Genomic DNA, 20,683 nt, shown 5'->3' with positions numbered 1-20,683 from the left:
TAGCTTGAGATGTCTGCTGGTGATTTTATGCCACATTTATCTGTTCATTTTTATATTTTAATAACACAAAGAAGAATGTAATCAGCAGGAAATCTGCTTTAATGTTCCTTGAAAGGAGATTAATATTCTCCCTGACACAAAAAACATAATTCACACGTTATCTTGACACTGAATTGTAATAAAGAAAATTCTGGTTTTACATAACTTTGCAGTTTAAGATATTTTATTTGTAAAGGAATCGTGACAAAGCTCTGTACAGTATATTGTCTAAACAGCTCAGGTTCAAAAAACGTGTCCGGATGTTTTAGTTCAATGCTCACTGATACATTAATTTATTCAGCTCTAGAAAAATTGAACAGATCACTGCTTTCCTTTGGTTTGAAGGACATTTTTGTTTTATTATACACAAAGTTTCTCCAAGCTTTTCAACTTGAAAATATAGTAATTGAAATATACTCCAAGCAGCATAAATGGAAGTATTTCTTTTCCAACGTCTGGTGAATTTTAACACAGGCTCACCTCATTCTACTTAATGAGGTTCTGCTTTGATGATCACCAGACAAGCCATCGAACGAAGCTCAGCTACTGTTTTATTTTCATGTCTAATGTGAACAAGTGATGGAGAGCACAGCAAGACAGAGCTGATTAACTCAGTGCTGATATCTGAAAAGAGTTAAAACATGAGTATTCCTCTTTGAAACTGTTGTTTTGGGGTCTTAATCCCCTTAATGATAGGACAGCTTGTGAGAAACAGGAGACAAATGATGTACACCCAAAGAAAAAGACAGGATTGTTTGAGTAGATCTTGTGACCAGTGTAATTAGAGCTGCAGCCTCTCCATGTGCCGTTCTACCAAGCGGCAACCTCCGGCTGTGAGAAATAAACTCAATGCCGAAGTGTTAAAGACAGCAATTCTTTGAGACTCCACTCAAGGCTGGCTGCAGTAGTAGTGGAAACAACATACACACCAACAATGAACGTATTTACAGCCTGGTTCAAAACGGTTTGGGTCTGAGGACCTCATTTCTCTAATGACACACACTGTAAGGGGGGAATTCTTAATAGCTCAACAGTTTAAAAGATGTTAAGGTCAGAAGCTGACTGTATGCTCAAAACCCGCCTCGTTTCCAGTATAGCTGCTGCTGACCATTTGCTTGAAAATGCTCTATTAAAACCAGATGGGTGATGTCACAGAGACTATTTATCAACAGTATATGTGCTCTACCAGTTACGCCAAAGTACCACCCGCAAAACATTCAGTTGTTTAAATGTGAGGGTAGCCCGTTTTTCTTTGGATTATTCCACTACATCTTTTTTTTCTAAACTAATGCTCATTTTCTGCTACTAAACTGCTATTATTCATGTAGAGAGCTGACTTTAAGAACAATTTTATAAGGAGGTTGTGATTTTTGTAGAGCTGTGTATCCACTAATATTACACTTCCACTGTTATTGAAATTTGATGACCCTACAAATGTTGGGGTTTTTTTTCCAAGTAAGCTACCATAAAAGAAAGCAGGAAGACTGCATAGATTAGTTGTCAGCATTTTAGGCAGTTTATTTGAAAAACACATACAAAAAGATCATATACAAGACAATAAATAAAAAAGAGACAGAACAGTTTGGGTTAAGCTATGCAACTTTTTGCATCATCATTAGTAATAAATACAGTACAAAATCCACCCAGAGTGAATCTAAAGATTTCCACAATATTCACTGATCATGTTATTCTTCATTATGATTTAGCTATTGCTTTCATATTATTGATACATACTTCTACTTTTCTATAAAATACTCAAGATCATAAAACATTGCGCGGTTACAGCAAAACAGCAGTGTGTTGTACAAAGATGGCCACATCCCTTTTTCACTGGCAGGTTAATAATCAACATTTTTCAGCAGCAAAGAAACATCTGAAATATTCAAGAAGGTACAGCATCATATTAAACACGTCTACAGAGCTACTCCCACATACACATAGGAAAACCTGAGAAGGACATGCATTAAAAAGCTTGTGCTTTAAGTTCTACTGTTCATTCCGGTTCATCAGCTTGAGTTAATACTATGGCTACTGTCCAGTTCGCTCTGGAGTAAATGGGGTACACTGTGGAGGACGTGGGGTAAGGCCAGTGAGAGCACGAAATGAAAGAATTATAATAGTAAGACCAGCCAGCGTCATTCCAATCCAATACATGTTATATTCATTTGCAGTATTAGTAGAGTATTAATAAGAAATGCACACCGAAAACATAGTTAGCTTATTATACCCAGGTGTAAAACACGCTATCCATATTGTATAACCACAGTACACCAGAAATTTGCTCAATAAGACCAATGGCTCAAGTTAGCATGTTAGATACTTCCCAAATCCCACACAAAGCAATTTGCCAGCAATACAAAGGAACAAATAGTAGCGTTCATTATGTGGGTCCTAAATAATAAGAAGCACTGAGTTGAGATCTAGATATGATGGAATATCATGAAATGGTAATAACACAACGAAAACACGTCAAATCATAATGACTGATTATGGGAAACAAAGCAGTATCGTTTAACAAAAAGCAAGCTAATTACGGAGCCGTACTAAGACAATAAGGGGATTTCACCCCCGAAATCTGTCATTACAAAACACAACTTCAAACTGAAAACAAAGAGGTGACATGAATGGAATGTAATCCAGATCAACAGCACCATGCTGGCTAGAATATGTGTCGGGAAACACCCCAGCCCCCAAAGTCAAATTTTCAACAGGTTTCTTTTTTTTCTCCTTTGAAAAGAAAACACAGACGGCATGCAGAAGCATCCCCACCGACCAATGCATAATGAGGTATTCTTTTTTTAATATTTTGTGTTATTTTAAATAAATATATTGATTAAATTGCAAAGTTATGAGATAGAGACATTAAATATTCCACCACAATAGCTAGCTAGCTACAGTTAGTAATAAATAATGATTGTTAAATACTTAAGGCATCTTTAATCACAGCATTCTATGTGAACTAGCAAACCTCCATTTTCATCCATCTGTAGTTTTTTGGATGGAGGTTTCACACTTAAAGAAAAAGAAAAAACGCAACACAAACAGTCAAGTTACCCTCCAATAATACACAAGGAAGCATGAAAATACTTGGAACTGAATAGAAACACAAAATCTAGGACAAGAAGAACCCACACCACCAAACCAAAAAATCAGGCAACTCCATATTATAGTGCATTTACAAAACACAAGCTACATTAGAACAACAATAAATATGTTTTTGCAGCATTGCAGCTTTTTCTTCACTATGGTTAAAATGGACAGGGACTTGGCATATTAGTACCATGTCCAGATTGGCATGTGAGCAAAAAAAATAAGTACAAGTAATAAGGAAAAGAAAAGAATGGCAGAAAAGAAGACGACTAAAATAATAATCTTAAGAACAATTGTTTGGTATTTTTCAAATGGATGGCTTTTTCTCCCTTTCACCCTCCTTCAAGTGAACTACGCCGACATGGTTCATGCATGATAAAGAGAAAACGGCTTCTATCACTGAACGTATCACAGTTGTTCTAGCAATACCATACACTACTACCATGGGGGAGGGGGGTGGGGGACAATCATACACATTCTAGCAAAGATCACAGGCAAACTAGTTTGTATTTTCCCTGTAACACCAGACACAGTCTTTTTTTTTTGTTTGTTTATCAAACAGCGGGAGCAAAAACTTAGATTGAAATGAAAAGGAGCCGATACACGACAAGAGGCGATTCACTGTATATAGAAATCACATGTGCTTGTTCGATAGGCAATAAGGTTCTGGTAAAAGGTAATACAAATGTCAGATTTTAGTCACTCTGATGGCAAGACTCAGGCACTGCATCCTCAAGCCCATGCCGGCCTCTCATGTCATGATCGCACCATGACATGAGCGAGGCAACACAGAGGAGTTGCAGTTAGACACGGATCTGCTAGCAGCTCTTTGAATCCTTGAAACGTCAAGAATCAGGACAGAAATGCTACATGGGTGTGAGATCGGTGTCTAAGGGCAACTTTGGTCTGCTCTGGATGAGTAGGGATGGGGGTGTGGGGAGGTGAGGTGGGGGGATTAGGTGCATTCTTGTCCTCCTCTATGAATGAGTGGGATCGTCAGAGTCATAGTTTACGGTTCACATGCACAGACACAGTCCCTGTTTTCTACTGCTCCACAATATTATAACGACACAGCCCAAGCCTGCCATACAGCATGCACATCTGAGGCCTCTGCTCTAGATTATAGAGGCCCGACTACGACACTACACAGATCACTGGAAGCCATGCCTGCAGTTAGCGGGTTTAGCATCAACTCTGATGGCATCTACTAACTGTAAATCCAAAAACCGTGTTAGACAAGAAAGAGGGATTTTTGGCCTTTTTTAAACACAACTAGCTCTTTCCTCACTGATTTAACACACTCTGTCAGAGCTGTGGTCTCCCTCTCCGTAGGATTATTTTCACAAACATATTTCTCAAAAGGCTTTTGCTTGCTACACAACACTGTTACTCTGTAAATACTTTGTCAGTACTATACTCCATTACACCACAAGCGTTCAGCTACAAGAGTTCACACCAAACAACCTCATGCTAATCAGTTTAAATTGTTCTGTACAGATGTGCTGAGGGCTTGGGCAGAGTGCAGCTTAAAGGATTTTTCACAGGCCTGCGGGGGAAAGGGTTTCGATATAGTGGCAGAGAAATGGCCTCGATACAGCACACACAGGTTGGTAGTCAGTCAGAGTGTCCTCTCTCTTGCTCTTGTGGCCGTATGGAGAAATGTACGCAGGAAACACAATCTGACAGAATCGTGTGAAGCCTCAGCACATCTGTCCATACATGTCCGCTCCTCCTACATTTTACATCCCGAAGTCCATTCAACCAAACCTTCAGTCCAGCCCAACTATCAATGCATCAACCCCCCATCCCTCGTTGTGTTGCGGGTGAGTGTGCTTTGTTGATCTCTCCGTCACAGCTGTCTCAGAAGGCAGGCTTGTAGAGAGATGCAGAGAGGGAAGGAGGGGTGGTTTGGCAGAGCTCCCCCTCTCCCAGAGGGAGGCGACGGAGAATTAACAAGATCCAGATACGAAGCTGCAGGGGTCGACAGGAGCTATCAACTGTCGGGGGTCAGCTGAGTCTCAATGTCCACCCTGCAGATGGGGCATTTCCTGCTGGTGGCCAGCCACTGGTCCACACATGCCTGGTGGAAGAGGTGCATGCAGGGTAATCTCCTGCAGACACAGAGGAGACACGGTGAGGGTTTTAAAATAAATTTGGCACTGAGCTTCAAGAAAATGTTGAAGGCTTTATACAGCTCAGGGTAAATTAGTTCAAGAATTTTTGATACCACTGAGATTAAATGATCAAACAAATTTTACAGCCACCATAATGTGGAATAATTAGAATCAATCACTGAAAACAATATTCACAAATTCTGTGGTACGAAAAAGAACTCACATCGTTTTGGATTAACAAAGCTTCACATCAAAGAAACCTGTATTTTTAACAAGTTCTCCACCACAAACTCATCTGTTATCATCCTCTTTGTTGTTTTAAATGAGAATACAGCATCTATTATGTTAAAATAATACAGCTACTACATGTGAGTGCTGATTCTGATGCACGTGTACAAAGCTAATTTTGAAACCTGTGGTTTGTATTTAAACGTTAACGCTCTGAAACATTTGTTAGCATAAAGCTAACTGTGCCTTCTTAATCATTGATTTAAACAAATCCAATTTACTGAAGTTTCTCCAAAAGCACTAGAGCAGCAGCCTTTAACCACTACCTTGTCTATTTATAGAACAAATATTAAAAACATATTAATGTTGTAGCTTTTTAATTAGTGTCACACATTAGACATCATAAAGCTGATTTATGATTTATTTGTAATATCTTATGAAAATGCTTTTCACAAAGTGTTTCACAATTACGTACAAAATGAGATGATCATTAAATCATTATCTGGTTTGTTTTGGTTCGTTCGTACATGTGATCCCTAAAACTAATTGTTCTATCTGATGGATGATAAAAGGGAGATATGTAATTTCAATAAAAAAGGCTCATACAGCTGATAAAACAGCTCAGTTACACTAAGTTTATGTCTTGAAATCCTTTATCTGCATGTGTTTTATATGTGCTGTCATGTTCAGTATACAGACTGTGTCTAGACTAGATCCAGTTGTCTGACTGTGTCATTCACACTCAACATCAAAGCATGTCTCAAGTTACTTCCTGTGATCAAATTCTCTGTTAAACTCCTCTTTGCTTAGAGTGTTTTATAGATGATTGTGCGTATTTGGAGAGGTCTGGGAGCAAAATACAACTTTCTTCATAGCCTTTTGTGACCTTCAACTTGGGACTCATTTTATCAAACACGAAGAATTTCTAACAACAAATCTTTGTATTTTCTCCATGAAAAGTTGCAGAGTGGTTGGATAAGCATGTTTTATAAAACTCAATACAAAATGTCTGTAAAGAAAACAGAACTAAGGAAAGCGGATGCTGTTTTTTTTGCTGTTGTTTTTTCTGTTTTCAGAGAGAAATTTTTCAAGTCAGAGAGATCACAACACTGGACACACATCATAAGACTTTGTGAAATGCTAATGTTGCCTCGGGGTGATTTTTTCAAGAGGGGTGATGGTGTTAGAGGATTGCAAAAGTTGTTGCTTTGAACATGTGGCAGCAACAGTTTAGGGTTGAAACTGTGTAGACTCTTCATACATCCTGAAGAAATACCACGAGAAGTCGTAAAGTTTCCCTCAGTAAGGAAAATCACTTCTTTCCATAAACAAAATTAAGATTATATTTTGGTCACAACTCTAGGTTGGATGTAAACATCATGACAGCTCTGATTATAAATATGACTAAATGTTGTTGCAAACTATTTTTACAAGTGTGAAATGCTTGATCATAACTGTGCCACAGCATAAGGGTGTACAGAAATGCTAAACACTGGCTATAAGCTGCTAAATCACAACAAAAGCAATCTAAAAATGACAAAGCAAACAAGCGTGATATGTAATGTTATTAGGTTTGGTGTTAAATTCATCATTATGGGTGCTTAACTTGAATTACTGCTCAGGCTTTCTGTTTTCTTCATAAAAGTAATGGACACAAAACTTAAAACCCAAGAGAGCGAAAAATAAAAGTCAGGGCATAAAGAAAGTTATTAACATTCATCACCAGAAGGGTAATTATATCTGTGTATTATTTTTATGATCCAACAGGCTCTCAAAAAGACAAATGTCAACCTGCTTATGGGGCTGAAAAATATCAGGAGATCATCAAAGTCAGCATGATTCATCCTCATAGAAACCCTCATGCACAGAATTTAAAGGCAATTAATCCAACAGTTGTTTATAAAATCCAGTCTGAATAAATGCTGCGCTGACCTGACGGCAAAATGACCAACAGACCGACACCGGCTTCAAAAACAGTCAGATCAGAGTGTAAAGCTGTACCTGACATCCTCTCCGTCCTCCAGCATTGACAGACAAATGGTGCACTTCTCATCTGTGTCCAGCTCCTCATCATCCAGACACATCTTCAGGTCCTGGGGTATTCTCTGCGCAGAAAAAAAGAAAGCCCAATAGTCTTTAATTATTAAAGCCAGTGGTGCAGCTGCGTGTTGGGAGCTGTTCTGTTTATGCCACTTGAGTCTCTGAGTCAGCCAAGGCTGGAAGGAAAGAGTCACCTCATCATGCTTCCCTGAGAAAAGATAGACATCGGATGGAAAAGACTCAATTACTTCTTCTCCCTCGGAATGTGGGGAATGATCCGACTCTCTTTCCAGAGTATTTGGGTCACATTCAGTGTAGACAGATTTTTAAATTCATTCCACGTTCATATCTGCAGACAGCTGGATGAGTCATCCCAGCCTTGATTTGTGCACACTGCAGACCTGCTTCTCTAATCTGCCAACGGAAATTAGTTTGACCTTTGAACTGCTGCAGGAGTCTTGACCCTCTTCCACTTTCGTCCTTACTCTTTGATCCCCTCGACCTGCCATTGCACTCCTCAATTTCCATCTTTTCCATATGGTTCAATTTATTTCTCGCCTAATGCTAAAAAATCGGTAAGAAAGTTTTTTTTTTAAATAACAGTCTTACCTTTTTGTACTTGTGGGGGAAGGTGAATCTCTCTATGGTGGTTTGAACAGCTCCACGGTTCACACTGCCAAGTCTGTCCTCCAGCTGCAAAAGCTCCTACAGTGTCAACAAAATATAAACATATCTTTATTTTCTTTTAGGTTAAAGTCACAGAAATAAACATCCCCATGTCATAAAATATTCAAGTGCAAACTGTCATGTCAGTGTGGGGCCTTTTGATAAAATAAAATAAGTGGCGCTTCAAAGAACAGGAAAAAGCCACTCAAAACCCAATTGCATCTTGTCCAGATGAAAACAAATGAGATTAAAGGCAGTCAGAGCACTGGAGCATCTGGAACTTGGAGTAATTGGAAATAAGAAAATCAGTTACACACTCGAGCCTGTCCAGAGCATTGGTTACAGAGTGAAACAAAGATAAATGAGTTTAGACTGGTGTGTGTGAGTGTGTGCTGCGGAGACACACAGAGAGCAACAGCACGAACCTCATAGCTCTCTCTAACAGCAGACGCGTGGCGAGATGGGTTGAGGCTCTGCAGAGCCAGCAAGTGCAGCTGGGGATACGGGTAGTTTCTGATCTCATGGACAACCTGAGAGATGACAGATAAAAGAAGCAAGAGCCAGCTCTGCATTAAAAAAAAAAAAAAAAAAAATACTGGTCATCAAGCAGCTGCTGGGGATCAACTTTAATCATGGAGGGAAGCAGACGAGAGAGAGTTCATTCAGACGAGCATGATTGATTGGGGAGGCGAGAGGGTGCTCACCACTTGTGTTGAGGCATTGTTTCTGGGGAAGTGGTGCATCCTGGGAGAGGTCAAGTAGTGCTGATAGTGCTGCGGCAGCGGATGGATGTGGTACTGGTGAGGAGGCAGCCCGGCGTCTACGCTCAGATCCCTGAGCAGAATCCAAAAAAGACATTAACCAGTGGCACAGGAGTCAGTGTTTCATATCAGTTCTGACAAATTGGTTTTTGATAACAGCGGATTTCTACACAGTATTTAGGAAAATGACTTCGGAACAGTGGTTTGGGTTTCTGAAGGGCCATTTGGAGCAATTGAGGAACGAACTCATCTCATTTTAAGGAGTAAAACATTCAGTTTGAAAAGAGAGATACACAGATACTGAGCATACAGGGACATAAAGTTTTGAGAGAACATCAGAGGTAGCTAGCAAAGAGGTAAATAAGACCATGTAGTTAATTCAAATAGAAAGATAGCTTATGATAAAAAGATGAATATTCTGTTGTGTCTTCTCTTATTTTATTTTCTGAGTGGCATAAACCCCTTCATCTTACATACCATATTAGTTTGATGTTGAATGTTATCTTTTTTTAATGATGTGCTCAATTATTCCTTAACCTCTTTTCTTTATTTCCAATAAAAAGCATCATATCCTTGAAACTTCTTGATCTTCCCTGAGTAGCTCTCTAACTCTCTGTTTACTCCCTCTGAAACTGAGGGCGTTTAACATTTAGTGAGGCGCAAACAATGCTCACTGTCAATTTCAGTGTCAACAAGAGCTGTTTTTGCTTTGGGCTCCATTTTAACTCGGTCTTGAACCCTTTTTATTGCTTATCCACTCAGAGTTTGTGCCCATTTGCTGCAGTCACACCAAGAAAAGTTAAAAACAGAATGCCCTGTCCAAGTATTTGTTTTCTTTGTATGCAATAGCCCTGCATACCAATCAAAACAAACTGCTCCTGTGTTAAGAAAGGAATGCAAAGTGTCTATGAGTAATTTAGTGTCTAATAAATCGACGCCTACATCATGACAATAGCTTTTTCAAAAGAAAAAAAGAATTGAGAGGATTTGTCCTCTTAGTACGGACAGCACATTGTGATTTTAGGATGTATGAGCTCACCAGTCTGTGCCCTCAGCCAGGTACCGGGGCTGCTGCACCACAGGCTGAGGAGGGACATGTAGAGGAGGAGCAAATTCATAGCCGGGCCGCAGTCTGTGGGGCTGGTGTGGAACTCTCTCTGGGGTGCGTCTGCTATAACACATAATTTAGCAGCAACTTAGCAAATAACTTGGCATCTACTTCCACCATTAGATCAACGTTCATCGGTTACATTCAGGGTTTGAATTTTCCCTGCAAACCTGTGTAGATACCTGGAGGGTGGCAGGATGTGTCGGTGCTGGGCCTCGAGGATCTGCTGCTGGAGGAGGTATTGCTGGTGTAATGCCTGAGGTAGGAAGGGAGGGGCAGGGATGTCCTGGAACTGGGGGGTGGGCAGGGGGTTGAGGGGCGGGTGGAGTGGAGGGCCATGCTGGTGGCCAGGAGGGGCCAGGTGGGGGTTAATGCCTGACTGTGGCTGCCCTGGGTGGGGCATGGGGAAGTCCATGGGCAGCGGGGCCTGAGGACCTAACTGGAAGTGCCGGCAAGAGGTAGCATGGCTGTGCTGCTGCTGCTGCTGTGTCTGTTGCCGGTTGAAATGGGATCCTGCGGAGGATAAGGAGAAGAAGTCAGGCACCTGAGGGGGGAGATTATGTGGAATTAATTGTGGGTGAAATGTGGTGTCACTGTGTGTGTGATAAAGCATGTTAATGAAGCCCTACCTCTTACCTAGGGTGAAAAATACTTCTGTGGGGGGTGGAAAAATGATGGTTACCACAAGTACCATGAACATGACGACCATTTTTTGGTCCTGGGCACAAAACGTAAGCTTTCTGTTATTGCATTTCCGACCTCTGGATCGACTCCTGGTCCTCTGATTCACAGACTGGATCAGAACAGATGAGATCTACCAGTACACGGTCCTCAACACAGCTCAGTTCTCGTAAATTCTGCAGCTGACAGTGGGTCAGTGCCCTCACAGTAAAACCTTTAGTACCTGGCTGTTCGCTCAGTGTACATCTATCTGTTTAGATGCCAAGTCCCTAGCTATAGCAGTAAAGAACATTTTCTCCCTTCATAAAAAGGAAACCGAACAATCAGTTGACATTACTACATATCAGTACTTTACCAAAACTTGCTGTGTTTTCCTGCCTCACTCATAAACTATAGCTCTACTTGTTTTCTCTCCCTGCTAACATTCAGAAGTTGAGAGGAAATAGCTTGAATGCTTTTTTTTTCTCTCCAACCACAGCTATTTGGCAACTGCTGCGAACAGTCTGCTGCAAAGACTCAACAGGGAAAAAAGAGAGGCTAACTTGTGCTGTAGCACAGTATGGTTTTAATACCATGCTTAAACTCAAAAAGACTCTTTTGTTTAATGATGGGCGTAAAAAAAATCCAGTTAAAAAAGTAGCTTTAATCGGAAACTTTTAAGTAAAGCCAGAGGGAGCCTGCTGTTAGCTGAAGCAGTGACTCTCACACAAACCTTCCACTTTACAGGAGAAAACTGTGCTGTTTTTAAGGATGAAGAAAAATTTCCAGTATGAGGATCAAATTTAACCTGCTTGTGTAATGTGAAACACATGACAATTTCTGTATAAACGGATGAAACTCTTCTTTAAATTATGTGGAAATAGGCAAAGTCTACATTGCATTTACTAGGAGTACGCTTGAAAAATGCAGTATGGTTTTAAAAACGCACCCAGGCAGGATAAAAAATAAGACTCTCAGGCAATGCTTTCAGCCTGACAGGTCATCGGTGTAGCTGGGCAGACAAGAGATGACCTTGTTGCTGTGGGTCAAAGGCTCCAGTCTAAACTGTAAGTACAGAGCACACTGCATTTTCAAGCGTCTCAGTGAAAAACGATCACCATGAATGACAGCAGATAGACTCATTCAGGCCCTGTGATGGAGGAAGCGTGGAAATTGTCTATCTTTGTCACAGCGGGAGAGGAGGTGGGTGAGGGGGTGGAGGAGAAGGGAGGGGGAGGGGGGCAGGTAGGGACAAGGGAAAGGGAGGACAATAAATGGAAATCAGCAAGAAGCACACTGAAGGTTAGGAAAAACACTATATTCTTTATTGAAAAATATTAGTAAATGTGGAATTGTGGTATTTTTTTTCTTTCTTGTTTGTTTGTAATAATAGTATAAATCCATGCAACAAAAATAAACAACATAGACTGAAGGCAAGGCCCACCATGCTCCATATAGGGTTAAAAAGAACAAAAGCGGCATCCAATGAGCAGACGTGTTTGCTACAGCACATGATTCAAGTACAGCAGGGTACATCTTTACTACAGAAAGATTACATTGGATTTTCACTAGTCAATGTAGAAAAACAAAAACCAAAAATTATGAATCATAAATGTGACCATGCATTGAAAGTACTATTACCAGAACAAAAGGTAAAGAGAGACCACAACCAAACAATAAAGACGTTATTACTAATAGAGGATCTCTTTAGCAGTGCAGGAAAATAGGCATCCCTGTGAAATGGATAGCATTTTGGCCTCGTGTTAGTGGGGAAAATTGGGAAGTGATGAACCACCAGTGAGCATGTTTTGCTTGATTAAAATGTTTAGAGGTTCATTTGCCCTGTAAGGGTCAAACAGCCCTGACAATTCAGTGTGATTCAAAGCTTGAAATTTGCAAAGGGGAACAAAAGGATTACACAAAAATGGAGACAGTTATGGCAGGTTGTTGTGTGCAGGTGCAGTGTACCTTCAGTCATTTCAAGTGATCACATGACAGCATTTGCTGAAATGCTGAGTTTTACAACACTAGCATGCACATGGTTCCAATTTGCATGCTTTTATTTCTTTTTGGTGGGTCACTTTAATCATGTACATTGCACCTTGTGTGAAGAGAAGGAAGATGAGCCAATTCTGGTGTTCAACAATGCAGTGCAGTGTTTAAGATCATGCAAAATGTATCCACTTTACAGGAATTTACAGCATGTTGTCTATAAGACTGGATGGGAGGTACACAATGACATTCAACTGATAATCTAAAAAAGGAGCTAAAATGTTTACTCAGTGCTACAGCAATTTGACAGAAAAAAAAGACAAAAAGGTGCTCTTTACTAGGTGTTAGCTATAGTTTTAGTCTGCTTAACATGGAAAGTCTATGGCTGAATACATCTTGGGAGGGGGGTGCTTTTTAATACCAATGTCGTCTTCTGATGGAAAGAGGAAATGAAGAAGGGATTCACAATACAGCTAAATGCAGAGAACAGGCAGAGGCCACGCCACACCACACAGCAGCAGATGATCATTAGCTACACAATGGGGGGGACGACAAAGATCTGATAAATGCAGAATGTAGAGCCAGCCTCCATACTATGAAACAGGGAAATAAGAACAGAAATAAAAGCACAATGAAATCACTGACGCCACTGTTATGAAATTAATGTTACACTGTAGCTTTATTATTGTTTCACTGTGACCGCATACTCCGGTCTTTTAGCAATTCGGCAGCTTCAAACAAGCAGCTGCTGAATTGCCTATGAGCATATAATAGAAAAGACGTCTGATACACTGATGGCTCGGAAGTCAACGCTTCCTCGGCAATTACTTGTGTATCGATCACTACATTGGCTAATTGGCGCGGATAATAATCACTGAAATCACGAAGGGAAGCGGCGAGCGCGAGCAGAGAAGGTGATCTTCAAATGACATCATCCAGGCACAGATAAGCTGACTGGCTGGAGAGGCTACGTCTATTTTGCGGTATTTTTACAGTGCAAATACACGAAAGCGCACAGGGGAAAATTAGAATGCACCTACATTAAACCAAATTAAAAAACCACACCATGGACAGTGCAGTAAATTGATGCTTTTTCACACATTTGTCTGTGCGTGGCTGCGGTTTTGACATGGGATATATTTGTACCGCACGCCCTGTGCATGTGGAATCCTTTGTGGAAAATGTTTCCCTTCCAAGATTTAGCCTGAGCCAACAAGCCAGTTAGCCTATCCTTAGCGGCGCTATTTGTTGTCAATTCGGCATAGTTACATCCGTAAAATGACACAATCTCGTTTTTTATATGTAACCGAGTTGAACGTCAATTAAAATGTAATAATTTTGAGGGTCGTTTTGCGAACAATTTAAACGTTATTTTTAAGCTAGCTAGCGCGAGCCAACCCAACAGCTGCGCTCGAGCTAGCTAGCCAACAGCTGCAGTGAATATTAAGATAAACAGGGCACATGTTTTGAATCGATGTGAATATTAATACCGTACCTCTGTTTCTTACTGAGCCGAATACGGGAAGAACCAGATATCCGACATGCACTAAGACCATCCTGGGATCCTTATCTTATGATTCCGCTGGGTTATTCGGAGAGATAGAGTTGTAGTAGCCCATGCGGATCTACATTCAGGCGGTTGGTTGTTGCTGGCTGGCTAGCACCACAGGCAAACCAAACGAAACGACTGTCTGACTCGCTCGGCTGTCGTTGACAAAAGCAGACATGTCATTTACGAAAAGGAGCAACGGGGGGCGCTGTTGGGACGCTGTATACCCAGACCATTCAGACCGGAGAGTGCTGATGCTAGAACATTACACAGTCCCTGGGCTAGAGGTATCCTCAGGTTAAACTACCCAGGCTTCTCAATTCGACTTCATAAAATGTCTGAAAACCAAAACAAGAAAGGCAGCCTTATTCCTCCAATAAAGATAATCTGTTTTTCATATGGCCTAGTATTTCAGAGATACTATTAACCATAAAACGGGGCATTAGCATTGATTGGAATGAAATATACAGCTGTGTTCTACATTTACCATGATTTTGTCTAATATCAGTCTTTATATTCTTAATTAACCCACAATCTCACATTCACTCATGAATACCACCTACAATTTTGTTTCATAAAAAGATGTTGATAATAGTTTTGAAACATATATTTCTGCCATTGCATAGTGAAGAAGTCTGAAAACAAATGCTTAAAATGTAATATCTCTTTACCTTTTTATATGCTCTTTCGAAAACGAAAAAATATCTGTGTAGACTTGAAAGTCAATTGACCAATTTTTGTTGTAACTTTTATGATAGAACACTTAATTGTATCATCGAGTATGCTTTGTTTAATAACTCTAAAGTAAGATTAAATAAAGCACCAAGTCCTTAGATTTGAAGCTAGAACCAGAAAGTTTTTTGTACTATACTTTACAAAATCCACAAGACATTTCTTATTATGTATTAATGTCTTTTTTTTTCTTTCTTTCTTCTTTTTTTTTTTTTTTTTTTTTTTAAGCTACACCTGATTTGACAATTGGATATTCTCTGCAGGGGACTTGACTTTTACATTGTGTGTCTTTTTGTTGTTATTATAATAATTGTCCTTGTTGTTACTCTGCATTTTCTCAACAGTCCCTTCATGTGTATGGTCAGAGTTTTAGAAGCATTTGCTCTCAAATTGATTGTATTCAACATATGTAGATGAATAAATTAAAAATTAAGAATCTGATTTACATTATGATTTAGTGACTGGAAAAATAAGGTTGTGGAAAATATTTTGGTCAGAGATGTCTTGTTAAGATTTTTTATTTGTAGTAATAGCTAGTTTTTTGTTGTTGTTTTTTTCCTGTTCTAATAGTAAAAGAAAATTACCCCTTGGGTACATTTCAGCTAAAATATTTTTTCCTGAAAATTTAACTTGATCAATACCTTAATACCGACTTAAATGGACATGGTTCAACTGTCTTCCAAAAGGATTTGAATTCTTTTTTTTGTTTCATAAGTTTCTCCTTAACTTGCTTTGATCAACAATCATCACATCAGCAATAACAATAATTTACAAGGAAAAGGGAAAATATTGTCTTGTATACTCTTGCAAAGCGTACCAGAATTTTTCCAACTTCACAGTATTTTGTTTACAATTGCGTTTCCACATTTATATGTGTAAGAGAGATATTACCCCAAGTGGATTGCCTACTGCAGTGAGGGCCTCTCGCCTGCTGCGGCTGTCAGAAACATATCCGTACCGACAGGGGGCAGAGTTAACCAGCAAAGCAGAAAATCTTCCTACAGTCTGGGATAAATAGAAGAAGAGTTCATTCAGCCATTACGTTCTGTTGCAGAGCAGGTCGAAGCCGCTCGTGGTGGAGGACAGGTCATTAGCAACCCGACAAAATGTTATCCGTGAGAGTTGCAGCAGCTTTGGCCAGAGCCCTGCCTAGAAGGGCTGGATTTGTAAGTATTTCATTCAAACAGTCTATATTTGAAGAAGATGTTTCTGCAAATGTATTTTTAAGCAGTGTGAACCTTGTGGGCGTGAAGGGTAATGTTAACGTCACAGGCCGCTAGCTAAGTTGTCATCGACTTATTAATGCTACAATAAACGCAGCTAAACATACTAGTCAGATTTTGCATTTGTAATATTCAAATTAATCCATTACCAGTGTTTGTTCGTGGTGCCCTTGTGACATTTCGTTCCCTGAAGCTAACTCTGTTCAGCTAGCACTGTAGCTAATATTAGCATCCAGCTAACGGCTCATTCAGCCACGCTTTGAAGGTCAGAAAGCCTGACAGCGCATGTTGTCTGCGCTGCACACAAAGTTAAGCTTGCAGAGCTTTCAGATTGCACCGTTAAATGTTGGCAGGGGTATATTTTTTGGAAAACTTATCTTTGCAGTAATGTAAAACCATATACGTCTGTCATTTAACTAGGTGTCCAAGGCTGTACCGGCCGCCTGCGTTGGGGTCAACCACCTCCACACACATAGACCATGGCTGCAGAAGACAGGTGAGAAAGACAGCAACAACATGACATTTGTCTGTTCTCAACACTGTGTGTTGGCACCCAAGGGTGACTGACGAAGGTCAATGATTATTCTCCGTTCTATGATTATTTGCTCTCATATTCTTTGTCGTTGTTGGTCAGAGGAACATTTTGTACGTCTGTAATATAAACTTTCCAGGCAAAGTTCATCAACATACATGCATGACTAAATTTCCAAAAAACTTTTAAAGACTTAACAATGCTGAGTTTCAGCTTGGTCGGAAAGTTTTTGGCCTGCATTGATTCACTGGTCTCCAACAACTTTAAAACTGTATTTGGTTCAATTTAAGTTAAGTTAATTAAAGTATTATAAAAGTGGTATCAGGATATTAATGATCTGTTGGAGCTTGCACAAGAGTCCTGTTCAGAAATTGAAATGTTAAACTAAAATGTTTTAAAACTGCTGTAAAATTGATCAGTGCATGAATGCCTAGAAGTGGTAAAGCCTTAGTCTATGACATGCATGACCTTTTCTCTTGCAGGCACAGCCGAGGTGTCCTCTATCCTGGAGGAGAAGATCATGGGAGCTGACACCAGCGCAGACCTTGAGGAGACTGGACGTGTGCTGTCCATTGGTGACGGTATTGCCAGAGTGTATGGCCTGAGAAATGTCCAGGCAGAAGAGATGGTGGAGTTCTCCTCTGGACTCAAAGTATGTTTAAAAAGAAGTTTTATGTGACACTAACGTTTTCCTTGTTTTGTGGACACATTCACACTGAGTAAAAATAGAGAAAATAGCCATCATGACTTAGGAAAAATTGGAACACTATGTAATTTGTGCTATCTAAAAGTGATATCTACAAAAATCAGACAGTTTTACTTTTTCTGGAGTTTTACTTTTTATTGGGGTTTTTTTTGTATATCATACAAAATACTACAACAGTAGTTTTGCTAATCCTCCACCCCATCCTCCAGGGTATGTCTCTGAACTTGGAGCCTGACAACGTTGGTGTTGTGGTGTTCGGTAATGACAAACTGATCAAGGAAGGCGACATTGTGAAGAGGACTGGTGCTATCGTGGATGTCCCTGTTGGTGAGGAGCTGCTCGGCCGTGTGGTGGATGCCCTGGGTAACGCCATTGATGGAAAGGTTAATTGAGCTTCTGTACTTTGGTTTGGGAACACTTAAAAAGTCTATTCACTGTTTTAGTTAAAATTAAACATTGTATAATTGTGTTGTGGTTTTTCTTTACAATAAATCCCTTCTCCTTATTTCTTTTGGGGTATCTTAATGTTTACTCATCTTTTGAAATGTTTTCTGTCTTCAGGGCCCCCTGGGCGCCAGTACCCGTAGGCGTGTTGGTCTGAAGGCCCCTGGTATCATCCCCCGCATCTCTGTGAGGGAGCCCATGCAGACTGGAATCAAGGCTGTGGACAGCTTGGTGCCCATTGGCAGAGGCCAGCGTGAGCTGATCATTGGTGACAGGCAGACTGGGTAAATACTCAACTCAGAAACTTAGTTGCTACATTAGTAATACATTTGATTTAAAAGTGCCTTTATGACGCTCAGGGTCACTTTAAAGTTAATTAAAAACACATTTAAAAAGAGACATTAAACATGAAGTTTATAAACTGGGCATTCAGAGAATGATGTGGGCCAAAGATAGGTTGAAATATTGGAGGGGAGTCTCTAATTATTCTTATTTTTCCTTCTATAGTAAAACTGCCATTGCTATTGACACCATCATCAACCAGAAGCGTTTCAACGATGGAACCGACGAGAAGAAGAAGCTGTACTGTATCTATGTGGCCATTGGACAGAAGAGGTCCACCGTGGCTCAGCTGGTGAAGAGGCTGACTGATGCTGATGCCATGAAGTACACCATCGTGGTCTCTGCCACTGCTTCTGATGCTGCTCCTCTGCAGTACCTGGCCCCATACTCTGGCTGCTCCATGGGAGAGTACTTCAGAGACAACGGCAAGCACGCTCTGATCATCTATGACGATCTGTCCAAGCAGGTGAGATGACCAGAATGCTTCTGTAATATTCAAACAAAAAACAAAGATAAATATGAAAGTTTCTACATTTGCCAACAAAAACAGAAAGAAATTCTTTTGAAAAACCGTGGTAAAGCAAGTCTTTTTCCCTCCTCCTCTCAGGCTGTCGCCTACCGTCAGATGTCCCTGCTGCTGCGTCGTCCTCCTGGTCGTGAGGCTTACCCTGGTGATGTGTTCTACTTGCACTCCCGTCTGCTTGAGAGAGCTGCCAAGATGAACGACAACTTCGGAGGTGGCTCCCTCACTGCCCTGCCTGTCATCGAGACCCAGGCTGGCGATGTGTCCGCCTACATCCCCACCAACGTCATCTCCATCACAGACGGACAGGTTTGTGCAAAACTGTCACATTTGTGGTTGTGATTTAGTAAAGACATTAAAAATTCTTTCATTAAATGCTATTTTTTCTGCTTTATTTATTAATCTTGTAGATCTTTTTGGAGACTGAGCTGTTCTACAAGGGTATCCGCCCTGCCATCAATGTGGGTCTGTCTGTGTCCAGAGTAGGCTCTGCTGCCCAGACCAAGGCCATGAAGCAGGTAACATCTGGAGCAATGAGAAAAAGTCTGCTCTCTTCATACAGAAGCTACAACCTCTAACACTATAACAACTGATCACTCCCTCAGGTGGCTGGTACCATGAAGCTGGAGTTGGCTCAGTACCGTGAGGTCGCTGCCTTCGCCCAGTTCGGTTCTGACTTGGACGCTGCCACTCAGCAGCTCCTTAACAGGGGAGTCAGGCTCACCGAGCTGCTGAAACAGGGGCAGTACTGTAAGTGCCCACTTTGATTTCTAGGAAGCAAAATTAAAATGTTAAGATGATGTCTGAAATATAACCATCAAACTATCCATTCTTCCCTTCAGCTCCCATGGCCATTGAGGAGCAGGTCACAGTCATCTACGCTGGTGTCAGAGGTCACTTGGACAAGATGGAGCCCAGCAAGATCACAAAATTCGAGAACGCTTTCCTGCAGCACATCATTAGCCAGCACCAGGACCTGCTTGCTGCAATCAGGTGAGACACATTTTTCAGTCACACTGTTTTTGTCACTTCTCACTTGAACTGTAACAGCTAGATCATGCTTGATTGACCCATCTGTGTTTTCTGTTTTAGGGCTGACGGTATGATCTCAGAGGCATCAGACGCTAAACTGAAGCAGCTTGTACTGACCTTCCTGTCCAGCTTTGAGTAAAGGATAGCACTTGTTTTGATCTTCAGTGAGCTACCTGTCTGTGTCCCCATTCTGCTTATATATGTGAACACACTGAAGGCCAAAACCTCCATGTACAGATTTCTCCAAATAAAATTTTACAACCCTACAAGTGCTGTAAAATTCTTCTGATTGAGTGTTCAGTGCAGTGCTGTAGGTCTGAGCTGATGTCACCAGGTGCAGTAGAGAACAAATATACTCAGTTTAAACGCATCAAATGTGTTTTCTTGTACCAAAATATACAGGTAGAGTGCAGCAGCACACACACCTCATTAATGAGTTCTGTTTGCTGTTCTGTTAGTTTTTCACAAGAACATGTTCAGAGAAGGCAAATGAATGTCAAGATCACATCATTGACAAGTCTGTACGTTTCTTATTGCTTTCAAAAGATTAATGGAGTGAACTGTGAGCCTAGTTTTCTGACTGGATGAAGTTCTGGGGTGATATGTTTGATACCATGGTAATAAATTCAGTGACAATGTCACACATTAAGCCCACTTTTTATTGTCCTGTCTTGTGTTGTAAGACCATAATCTCAACAATTGATGCTGTGAAGTGAATATTGTGAGTCAGCAGAATAAAATATTTTAAGTTTGAAAAATAAATATTTTTGGTCTGAACGCCAGGGTTTTGTTTCACAAGAATATTCAGTTTAAAATTAAACTTAATGGAAAAACAGTAGATCCTTGTGTTCACCAGGTTTAAGATGCAGAATATTTTCTTTTTGGTCTGAATCTGAGCTAAA

At 40.5% G+C, this 20,683-nt stretch overlaps 2 protein-coding genes across 3 annotated transcripts; one reads left to right on the top strand and one right to left on the bottom strand.

The window, feature by feature from the left end:
- Window positions 1–3,593: 3,593 nt before the first annotated feature.
- ark2cb (arkadia (RNF111) C-terminal like ring finger ubiquitin ligase 2Cb) lies at window positions 3,594–14,452 on the bottom strand. Of its 2 annotated transcripts, none has more exons than XM_074670106.1 (8): window positions 14,194–14,452; window positions 10,229–10,559; window positions 9,978–10,106; window positions 8,882–9,011; window positions 8,603–8,707; window positions 8,121–8,216; window positions 7,473–7,576; window positions 3,594–5,240 (listed from the first exon to the last, which is right to left on the bottom strand). In XM_074670106.1, the coding sequence occupies exons 1-8, from the start codon at window positions 14,252–14,254 to the stop codon at window positions 5,123–5,125; spliced, it is 1,074 nt and encodes a 357-aa protein (XP_074526207.1). In that variant the 5' UTR covers window positions 14,255–14,452; the 3' UTR covers window positions 3,594–5,122. The 2 variants fall into 2 exon arrangements, with proteins under 2 accessions (XP_074526207.1, XP_074526205.1); XM_074670104.1 differs by having other exon boundaries at window positions 9,978–10,109; window positions 14,194–14,447.
- Window positions 14,453–15,988: 1,536 nt separating this feature from the next.
- Window positions 15,989–20,448, top strand: LOC141790895 (ATP synthase F(1) complex subunit alpha, mitochondrial-like). Its single transcript, XM_074671046.1, has 11 exons — window positions 15,989–16,145; window positions 16,623–16,698; window positions 17,217–17,386; window positions 17,650–17,823; window positions 18,002–18,168; window positions 18,392–18,692; window positions 18,834–19,058; window positions 19,160–19,267; window positions 19,355–19,499; window positions 19,592–19,742; window positions 19,842–20,448. The coding sequence occupies exons 1-11, from the start codon at window positions 16,086–16,088 to the stop codon at window positions 19,918–19,920; spliced, it is 1,656 nt and encodes a 551-aa protein (XP_074527147.1). The 5' UTR covers window positions 15,989–16,085; the 3' UTR covers window positions 19,921–20,448.
- The last annotated feature ends 235 nt before the right edge of the window (window positions 20,449–20,683 follow it).

Source organism: Halichoeres trimaculatus, unplaced genomic scaffold, assembly GCF_033239565.1.
Source record: "Halichoeres trimaculatus isolate MK-OKI-2021-1 unplaced genomic scaffold, fHalTri1.1 fHalTri1_scaffold_5, whole genome shotgun sequence".
Lineage (NCBI taxonomy): Eukaryota > Metazoa > Chordata > Actinopteri > Labriformes > Labridae > Halichoeres > Halichoeres trimaculatus.
This window is presented reverse-complemented; position numbering and strand designations above follow the sequence as displayed.